This window comes from Hippoglossus hippoglossus, chromosome 19, assembly GCF_009819705.1.
Source record: "Hippoglossus hippoglossus isolate fHipHip1 chromosome 19, fHipHip1.pri, whole genome shotgun sequence".
Classification (NCBI taxonomy): domain Eukaryota; kingdom Metazoa; phylum Chordata; class Actinopteri; order Pleuronectiformes; family Pleuronectidae; genus Hippoglossus; species Hippoglossus hippoglossus.
Window position 1 is genome coordinate 5,254,859 of NC_047169.1, and position 10,154 is coordinate 5,265,012.

The 10,154-nt window shown below is 42.1% G+C and overlaps 2 protein-coding genes across 4 annotated transcripts; both read left to right on the top strand.

Annotated features, from left to right (window-relative positions):
• Positions 1-1,809: 1,809 nt before the first annotated feature.
• cabp5a (calcium binding protein 5a) lies at positions 1,810-4,141 on the top strand. 2 transcript variants are annotated; one of them, XM_034570391.1, is made up of 7 exons: positions 1,810-2,062; positions 2,537-2,586; positions 2,885-2,915; positions 3,001-3,144; positions 3,222-3,331; positions 3,440-3,587; positions 3,672-4,141. In XM_034570391.1, the coding sequence occupies exons 1-7, from the start codon at positions 2,023-2,025 to the stop codon at positions 3,698-3,700; spliced, it is 552 nt and encodes a 183-aa protein (XP_034426282.1). In that variant the 5' UTR covers positions 1,810-2,022; the 3' UTR covers positions 3,701-4,141. The 2 variants fall into 2 exon arrangements, with proteins under 2 accessions (XP_034426282.1, XP_034426281.1); XM_034570390.1 differs by having other exon boundaries at positions 1,811-2,058; positions 2,533-2,586.
• A 2,694-nt stretch (positions 4,142-6,835) lies between these two features.
• LOC117752769 (NIF3-like protein 1) lies at positions 6,836-10,022 on the top strand. 2 transcript variants are annotated; one of them, XM_034570384.1, is made up of 7 exons: positions 6,836-6,959; positions 7,597-8,216; positions 8,384-8,540; positions 8,997-9,120; positions 9,294-9,432; positions 9,568-9,651; positions 9,730-10,022. In XM_034570384.1, exons 2-7 carry the CDS (start codon positions 7,607-7,609, stop codon positions 9,912-9,914), a joined length of 1,299 nt encoding a protein of 432 aa, XP_034426275.1. In that variant the 5' UTR covers positions 6,836-6,959; positions 7,597-7,606; the 3' UTR covers positions 9,915-10,022. The 2 variants fall into 2 exon arrangements, with proteins under 2 accessions (XP_034426275.1, XP_034426276.1); XM_034570385.1 differs by having other exon boundaries at positions 6,849-6,959; positions 7,719-8,216.
• Positions 10,023-10,154: the final 132 nt, after the last annotated feature.

Below are 10,154 nucleotides of genomic sequence, written 5' to 3' on the forward strand. Positions count from 1 at the left end.
CGCCAATCACAGATTAAGATCAAACAATTTCCTTTTGTACTTTTGCCTATTAAAATCACACTGGCACCAGTCATCAGGCAGTGAGACGTCAGAAATAGACACACAGTCATTCTTATCCACTGCGGCTTAAAGTTATTCAACAATGCAGAATGTTGAGGGGTCAAACGTCTGATCTCCACAGCTGGTTTTCTGAAATCTCCAGTGCTTTCATAACGTTTCTAAAACCTTCTTAATTTCTCCTATTCTCCAAAAAAAAAAACATACCTCCCTTAACCTCCCCTCCTCCTCCTCCCCTCCTCCTCCTCCTCCTCCTCCTCCTCCTCCTCCTCCTCCTCCACCCTTCAGCAGTTTTCATTCATACTCTGCACAGAAATCTTTCAACAGCTGTGGTTGTGGCTTTGCATAACCTTTCAGCTGGCCCACCAAAGACAAGGGAGGGGGATGAAAAGATAATAAAATCATTCCTAGCGCCTGTTGCATATCCCAGAGGATTATTGGTCTTATGCAAACAGATTTTTGATGAATTTACGTAGTAGGGATGCAGGGAGAGGGGAGAGGTCAGAGCAGAGGACACACAAACTGTGAAGACCTGCAGCGCTGAAGTGTTTCAGCTCAGCTTGTTAAGTCTGACTTAACATTTGCATTTTGCTGTAGGAAGTCAAGATTGACCTGGAGGCATTAATCCCGGACATTGTCATCAGGGTATTTCATGGAATAAATAATCCGTTTTTCACGCAAATGTAACCAATACAATAATTCATATTATCACACAGGGTGACATTGGCTGTAATCTGCCTGTGGCTCTTGAATGTGGCCAAAATCTGTTTTGTTCCCACGTCTTTGAAAACGATGGACCGAGGATCCAAAGGAGCCTCTATTCAGTTGTCACTGTCACATGTTTTCTAATAGAAAAATGAAAGCCTGGGATTTAATATAAATGGAATTCACCTGTGTAAAATATACATAGTTAGTCCAGCTTTAACATTTTATCGTTGTGTATAAATGTGAGAAACAAAGCTGATGACTCAGGCTGACCCAGCAGAAATTGTGATGCGCGTCCTGATCCCAAAATAAAAACTGCTGCAGCAGAAACCACACCTGTAATATTCAGTAGTTGGCTGTTTATTTTCCCCCAAAACACGAAGCAAAACATGAGGCAAAAGATTTTGTCATCAAAACGAACACTGATAACCATCAAATCTGCTCGTTACTCAGTTGTTCTTGGACGGTTTATTTCAGAAGAGGAAATAAAAGTAAAAAAGATTTTGTAGGAGCCCAATACAACTATTAACCTCAGAGACAAATGCCTCAAGAAAAATTCAACTGACAAACACAAAAACAGACTTTTTTTGAATGGAATAAAAACATGTATAATTGTGATTTTTACATTTTAATTAATGATATGTATGGACAGGTTTTTCTCTAACATGTTGTGTTGATTGAACATGATTTTCTTTTTTTTAAAATTGATTTTGGACATGCTTAAACATTAAGTAATTAACAGCAAAATTAACTGACAGATTTATCAATAAAGAAAAGTAAAGAGTTGCAGTCAAAGTGTTTTTATTATATAATAAATGTAACTGTAAAAACCAATAGTGGTATACTATAATTAATTTACAGTAAATAAGATAACAGAAACCGTAAACAAGCAACTGTATCCCCCAAACTGTAAACTGATATTTCCTCTGTCAGCTGCGGGTTCAGACGTCAGTGAAACATACACTGTGATGTCAGCAGGAAACCAGGGCTGCATCTCTTTAGCTCTTACATGAACTCACTGTCATCCTGTCACACACGTCTGACTCCTCCCCCCCCCGCGGTGGGTATACAATCCTGGACGCAGCCACTCCTCCTCTCATGCATCCTCACAGCATCCCTGCAGGCTGGGCACACAGGGTCACCACACACTGAGAGGCAGGTGTGTTCTGGCTGAACAGGACTGATACAGAGAAGAAGATAAAGACTCAGAGAGAAGGGCTGTGCAGAGCAGCTAAAGTGAGTCAACTTCAGGGCTCGTCTATGATGCGATTGGCTGAAGAGAAGAAATCACCTAAGGACGGTAAGCACAAATAACTTCAACACTGTGACACTTATTTCTGATTTTATCCCTTAATTCATAATGAAATGGTCGGAAACTTTCAAAGATAATGATGCAAATGACATGTTCTGTATATGGCAGATGGCTGATCACTTCAAATTACTGCAGAAGAGAGTCAAATTGGAAAGAAATTACCATTTGTGTCCAAATGTACAATTTCTCCTGTTATTAATCTATCAGAATACTTTTGACTTTTGACAATGTCAGAAAATGAAGACACACACATACACACACACACACACACACAAAGGGAGCGAGTCCAGACAGAGGACATATTGTTTAATCCCTCAGAGGGAGCACAGACTATCCAATCTGTCTTAATCCTGACTTTCTGGCTTTGACAAACTCCACACCCCATCTGTATTGCGTCAGAAAGTGTCACTGGTTTCATAACCTTTCTAAATAACACGTCACTCTCTATGTTTCCACTTCCAGAAATGAGTTTAGGGGCAGCGTGCGTTTTCTTGCGTGGAGGGAAAAACATTGTAAGTAAAATGTTTACAGCCTTTTCACATTTGTGATGATTTTCTGCTGATGTTTGCTTTGAAAAGTGATATAACTCAAAATGCTGTTGCATGCCAGTGATGCTACTGGCCCATATGAAGCCCACTTGCCAATATGGGCATAATCACTCAAATCCATGGCTTTAAAAAAAAATCCCACCGTTTAATCTCTTTAATACCTTTAAAGATAAATAAAACATCCATTTTGTTAATTGGATTGTTGGTTTCCCATTTTCTTTCTGTGTTTTTTATGTAACCAACAATCTTTTCTCTTATGCAGACAAGAGGACTGGCTGATGATGAGATCGATGGTAAGTTAAATTCTCATCATTTGTTTTTTTTTGTGTCCTTTAGCAGACTGTTTACCTGACTCAGGGTTTTGTTGTATTGTTGCAGAGCTGCGTGATGCGTTCAACGAGTTCGATAAAGACAAGGACGGGCTGATCAGCTGTAAGGACCTGGGGAACCTGATGAGGACGATGGGTTACATGCCCACGGAGATGGAGCTGATTGAGCTGAGCCAAAACATCAACATGAACCGTAAGTCCTCAATCACCTTTAAGTCCTGATCGGTTTCTCAATTACTGAAACTTCATTATTGTTATTTTTTCCAATAGTTGGTGGCAGAGTCGACTTTGAAGACTTTGTGGAACTGATGACTCCGAAGCTGCTGGCGGAGACGGCTGGGATGATTGGCATGAAGGAGCTTAAAGACGCCTTTAAGGAGGTGAGAGACAAAAGGAACTCCTCCATCCTGCAGCTTCACGACTGTCTCATAAATATAAACAACATACTGGTATAATTTTGTTAAATGTTCCCCTGTCTCTCTGGTTAGTTCGATATAGATGGAGATGGAGAGATCACAACAGAAGAGCTGCGGTCCGCCATGACCAAGCTGATGGGCGAGCACATGAGTCGGAGAGAGATAGACGCCATCGTGAAAGAAGCGGACGACAACGGAGACGGCACCGTAGACTTTGAAGGTATATAACATAAATGTATTAGGTGTTTAAAATACATGTGACGCTTCCTGCATTTGCTCATTAAACTTTCCGTCTTCCCTGCAGAGTTCGTCAGAATGATGTCCCATCAATGACGGCCGAGGGGACTGTCAATGAAGGGAGAACCTTTGCACATCTGCAGACATGCATTGATAATGATGCCGTGTTTCTCTGGAGCTCTCGGACAGATTTACTTCTACTAATCCAGAACAATTGTAATCATGTGAAAATTCAATGTTAGTGGTGCACAGAACAGTCAAGCAATATCAAGTCATCCTCAGAATGAATATAAATCTATGCAACCATGTATATTAATCTAATGTAAAAATATACTGAAAAGACTGTGATGAACTTATTAAGCTTTATTGTTTTGTTTGATTATAATGTATACTCAAAGTTCTTTATGGATTGTTTTGTTGTTTTGTTGACGTTTTTTTGAAATGTATGGATGCATCCAAGTTTAATGCAGATATCTATCTTTTTTTGGCAAAGAACAAAATAAAACATCTAAATATGAGTAAACTTTGCACGTGAGTTTTGTATGTCGCACTGGAAGGACGGCAAGGACACTGTGTGTGTTACTCAGCTGTTAGTCCGCAGGAATTTAACCTCTGACTTTACCTCATGTGACAAAAGACCTTGGCAACTCATTTGGAAAAGTAATCAGAAAATAAAAGAGATCTTCATGAGATGGTGATTGTGATTTAATCGAAATGTTTGTCTGAACCAAGGGGTTGAATTTATTTGTCACATTAGGTAAAGAGGATGCGTGAAGGTGATGGCAGCTGAGTTCCTTTTAGCTTCCTCATCATATTGTGCATGTTGTTCCACTGTCACAGTTTAGTTACACCTGTTCCCTCTTTGACATGTAAAACTGCTTCAGCTATCAAAGCAAATGTGGAGCACATCCTCAGCATGACTTTCATAACAAATCAGCTTGCATAATAATACACAACTCGCTGGTTGTGTAATGAACTGACCCAATGGTCTATGGATTTCGTGCACCAAAGAGGGGATTTGAAAACCAAAAGCATCAGTGATGCTGCTGCTGGGGGTAGACATGTTGAGGATTGAGTAACTTCTCCGTCCTACAGCTTTTGGAAGGACGTCAGGACAGAGATTGTCTGACCAAAAATGGACATGCCGCTTGATTTGAGTACTGCTCGCAAAACATCGTCTAAAAATTATTACATCATGACTCATGCGTAACAGATTTCTAGGTATTAGATGCAGAAAAAGGGGGAAAAACATGTTTGTCCCAGAATTAAGACTTAATTGAGAGCACACACAGCACTTAGTTTGCTTTAGATAATTATCAGTGCAAGTTGAAAGTATCTGCAAACATATGGAGGTAAAATGTGGGTAAGATTTTAGGTGAATTAGTTCTTCATAAACAAATGTGTGGAAAAAGCGTATTTGGTCAAAATGGAATCAGAGCAAATGACTGCTGGTTTATTTCTATTCATACACAGTTTGGATCAGAGCTGTGATAACAGCTTGTGCAAATTTCCCCAAGTTTATAATAGAATAAACAAAACTGTCTCAAATTTACACCACGTCTCCTACTTTGATACAAAAGACCTGTTAACAGGTCCTGTGAGGGGGAGAGAGGGTCGTCCACTAACCCAAATGTTGGTGGTTTGATCCCCAGCTCCTTCAATCAGCATTACGATGTGTCCTCAGGCAAGATACTGAACCCCAAGTTTCCCCTGATGCCTGCATAATAGAAAAGGTGGTGTGCATAGACACTGAATGTGTGCATGAATGGATGAATGCAATTTGTACTGTGCAGCACTTTAAGCGGTCGATACGACAGGAAATGTAAGTACAGTCCATTTACCATTAACAGAAGACGTGTGGTGGTTTGTCTCCAACACTGTGTCGAACTGACCCGAAGGCAGCACGGCTGACATTCACCACCTTGGCTGAGGGAATTCAGGGTTGTGGACGGGGACAGTGAACCCAGACAAACAGACATTACAGCACGACAAACTGGGCACAACTTCGGACGCATTGACAGATGGGGTGAGAGGGCTTATAGTACCAATTAATAAAAGTGAAGCTGTTCTCTCTGTGAACACACAGACATAATAACTAACCACACATCTGCCAACAACTAAACACACATCTGTCAATGCCACTGTCAAAGTCAACGGCAAAAGCTGTGCCAACATTGATAGGCTCCTAATTTTGTGTTTTTTTTTGTTTTGTCAATAACTGCTGTTGAGTGAGGACAGGCAACATCAGGATAAGAGAGGACATATAAATTTAAGAAGAAGGATTCATAATGTTGAATTTATTTTATTTGTGCATTAAAGTACATGTCAGCATGGGCGTCTGCAGAGGGGATGTCATTTAAACTGTACAGTGCTCAGAGGGACTGATGGACCCAAAGGAAGAATCACATGATGTAATGCATGGTGCGCCGCCTCTGCTCTGATCCTTCCCTGATCCCTCTACCATCCAGCATCGACCTTTATTTATTAATCCACCGTAATCTCTCTCCCGGTCGCTCCCAGACTCAGTTCGCCTGTGGGCCCAGCGGCTTGTTGCCGTGCACGTAATAAGAACTGCGGTTTTGACCTTTCGCAATCATCTGTCAACATTGATAACCCTCCCGCTGCGTCTTTGTTTTTGTTTCCGGATTTTCATTTGTGTTTTCCAAATGTCCTCATAATCCTTCTGAGAAGTGGCGGATGCCCCCTGAGTATCTTCTGCTGGACCACCTGCTCTGGAAGAGTTAATAGGCCCAACAGTTTACCGAAGTCATCCAGTCTTTTACTGTTCACGTAATCTTTGAATTTAACAGTCAGACTAGAGGAGAATAAAACGCTCGGTAAGTTGCTCCAGCTTCATCCGGTGATATTCACCCCCCCAAGTTAAGCTTTCAGTTTTTACTCCAAGTTGTTCCAGTCATTTTGAATCTATTGTTTTTTTCAGCCAGGTCTCAGAACTAAAATATATTGAGAGTAACTATATTAATTTGTTCCTGCACACGATCAGTGTACCAGTAAGCATAACTGAAATATTAAAAAAAGTATATATTGTTATTATTATTATTATTATTATTATTATTATTATTATTATTATTATTATTATTGTTATTGTTATTATTGTTATTATTATTATGATTATTATTATTGAAGTCACATGGAAGTAAATTTGACTTTTTTATATAAATTCTACACAATAAGGTGAAATGATGCTGGGGTATAGCGGACCAATCAGATCGCAGCAGGAGCGGAAGCCGGAAGAGGACATTCTCCCACAGTAAAGGCGTTGCACCTCCTGCGTCACTCCGGGTGAAACGTGTCCAGCGGCTCGTTTGTCTTCCTGAGTCCAAGTCCAGCTAAAGTATGAAGAGTTCCTTCATTCACGCACTGACACGTTCACACTGTCGTCTTCGATACAGTCAAGTGAATACAATGTGTGCTGGTAGAAGCTAATGTCGGCTAACTGGCTAGCTGAGCTGTTAGCTGGCTCCTGCAGCTCTCACAGCTGCGGGTGGAGATCACGTCAGAGGGTTTGAAATAACTGAGCAGCTTTATTGATGTAATACAACATTAAACTTCAGGGTTAACTGTCTGTGTCATTAGAGACACCGGAGTCCGCTCAGTGTGAATCGGATCAGACTGGTGATCGCTCACTGTGGGTGAAGTCTTTGCTGGTTTTCTGGCCATAAACAACAACAAGTGAGGTGGCTAAAGGGAAAATGTTTATTTAGTTTGAAAGACACAAACTTGAACCAGTTAAAAAGAGCCAGTCTGTTTATCACCTGTTAGTTTACAGTTGTATTTACAATTCATTTAGCAGAAAGAAAGTGAATACAGGTTGATCCACTCCGTTTGACCTCAAGCCCTAAAACGAAATGAAAAACAATTAAACATGTCCAACATAAATCTGAGGCTCAGGTTCATTAAGTGGAATCGTTTTCGATGGGGGTTAATTAAACCTACTGCATTTTGAAATTCTTTTTATTTTATCCACACAGGTCTCCACTGATGCTGACTGGAGGAAATCTCACTCGGACCTTTGTATCGCTCTCCTACAGAAGACTCTGTGCCAACCGGAGCTTGATCTCACGCTCTGCTCTCTGCTCTTCTGCCTCCACAGTTTCATCCATCCGTCCATCTCTCCCTTCACCTTCTCACAGTCGCAGCCTCCTGACAAACCGACAAACCTTGCTCCCCCTGCACCCGTCTTTTCATTTCCCCTCCGCCCACTGCCTCTGTCACTCGACTCACTGTTCAGGCCTGATGGAGCTCAAAGAGGTTCTGCAGGTGCTGGAGCAGCTCGCTCCTCTGTCCCTGGCTGAGTCGTGGGACAACGTCGGCCTGTTGGTGGAGCCGAGCAAACCTCGGCCTGTTAAAACTGTCCTGCTAACCAACGACCTCACAGACGCCGTCATGGAGGAAGCAGAGGCCATGAGCTGCGACCTCATGATCTCATATCACCCTCCGTTGTTTCGGCCAATCAAGCGTCTGGTTCAGAAAGACTGGAAGCAGCGATTGGCCGTGCGGGCGGTGGAGGCCGGGATGGCGATCTTCTCCCCTCACACATCGTGGGACAGCGTTAAAGGAGGCATAAACGACTGGCTGGTCGGGGGACTTGGTAAGACGTCACTCTGAATGGAAAATGTGTCACATACACTTTGCTTATGCTACTTGCATATTTAAAGGAGGCTCAGGCTAAAATGTTGTGACACATAACGCCTGACACACTGGTCCACTATCCTGAGTGATTGTTTTCCATCTCTGGTGTTTGTCTGTGATTCTCAGGTAGCGGCCAGGTGTCCGTGCTGAGTCAGGCGCTTTGTGGCGCCTCCCACACTAACAAACTGGAATTCATGGTCAGGAGCACAGAGGAACTAGGCATCGTCATGGAGGAACTGAAGGAATGTGATGGTGGAACAGCACTACAGCATTCAGTTAACAGGTCGTGTTTCATGACACATTTCTGACTTTACTGCAGACGATTTCCAAAACATGCCGCAAGTTAAGATTGATTGTCTTTGTCTTAATCATCCCTTTTTTGATTACCTTCAAAACTACCAGCTGAATCTACCTTTCTCTATCAAAGTTGTGAAAACTGTTGAGAAAATTGTGCCTCTGCAAGATTTTCAGTTTTATTGATGAAACGGCCACTACCAGTGTTTTCACAACACTTAGTTAGTTTATTATTCTGGGTTTGATTTTCTAGCCACTTTGCATTTTGAGAGTTGACTTTCACACCTTGGATATCAAAGCCTCCACCACCACCATTAGCATAAGGCTAAATACGAATAACAATCAATTCTCCTTCATGAACTATTTTCGGCAAGTTTGAATGATGACGACACATCGAAGAGAAGAGAAACTAACCACAGTGATGATGTATTTATCTTCCACACAGACCAGAAAACAGTGGGATCCATGTCGGTGTAACCTGCAGTGAGTCAGCGCTGACCCTCAGTGTCCACGCTCTGTTAAAACACACAACTCCCAGCCAGTCCCTGAGCATCCTGAAGTTAGAGAAGGTATTATTATTTTTACTATTATTATTTCAGAACCACAAGATTAAAAAATCTGTCCTTTAAAAGTTAAAAGTTGTTCTTTACCTGTCACAAAGCAGATGTTTATAGTACGATTTACCAATATCTTATTTCATGCATCATTTTAAACCGACACCTCCACCTGTCACTCCCTGCAGCCTCCTCTTCCAGGCTATGGCCCAGGGCGACTCAGTATTTTGGTCCAGCCAGTAACCGTGGCAACAGCCATCCAGAAGATGAAGTCTCACCTGGGTTTGAATCACCTCCGTTTGGCTTTAGGATCGGGGCAGACACTAGGTAATGACCTCACACGTCGTCCTGGTGCATTAACTTAAAAATAACACATGTAAACGATGTGATGAATCAGTTACTCATTTCTCACACGTTCTAATAAAGCTATGAAAAGAGGTTGACCAGATTTTCATTTTTCAGAGTCCTCTGTGTGCACCGTGGCTGTGTGTGCTGGATCAGGTGCCTCAGTGCTGAGTGGGGTCAAAGCCGACCTTCACATCACAGGTACAGGTTTCAACTAAAAATATTATATTCCTGCGGATTTAATACCAGATATCACAGTGATGAATATCCATTTTTCAGGCGAGATGTCCCACCACGAAGTGCTGGACACCGTGGCGAAGGGAACCAGCGTCATCCTCAGTGATCACAGCAACAGCGAGCGAGGCTTCCTGACTGTGTTCAGGGAGAAGCTGGCTGTGCGTCTCCCTGACAGCGTCACGGTGGTGGTGTCGAAGGCCGACCGAGATCCCCTGGAGGTGGTCTGACCACATCCTAAACATCTGTTGGGTGAATCGGAGATGTTTGGATCAGAGTCGGCGTTTCTCTGGCAGAGGCAGATAGAATGTGTGTGTGAAATGATTGCATAAAAAAAACTCTTTGGCTTTGCTCTTTGTGTGAAGTTTGTATCTCTGTAAACAAACTGTGCCTCATTTCATGATGAAAAGTGCTTCCTTGGTACATGTAGTTTGCCATGTACTCAAATATATTGAGAGTAACTATATGAA

Coding starts and splice junctions, on each gene's coding strand:
- cabp5a (XM_034570391.1), top strand. CDS start 2,023: ATGATGCGATTGGCTGAAGAGAAGAAATCACCTAAGGACG. Junction 2,063..2,536: donor GAAGAAATCACCTAAGGACG/GTAAGCACAAAT, acceptor TTCCACTTCCAG/AAATGAGTTTAGGGGCAGCG. Junction 3,588..3,671: donor CGGCACCGTAGACTTTGAAG/GTATATAACATA, acceptor TCTTCCCTGCAG/AGTTCGTCAGAATGATGTCC.
- LOC117752769 (XM_034570384.1), top strand. CDS start 7,607: ATGCTGACTGGAGGAAATCTCACTCGGACCTTTGTATCGCTCTCCTAC. Junction 8,541..8,996: donor CTACAGCATTCAGTTAACAG/GTCGTGTTTCAT, acceptor TCTTCCACACAG/ACCAGAAAACAGTGGGATCC. Junction 9,433..9,567: donor AGGATCGGGGCAGACACTAG/GTAATGACCTCA, acceptor TTCATTTTTCAG/AGTCCTCTGTGTGCACCGTG.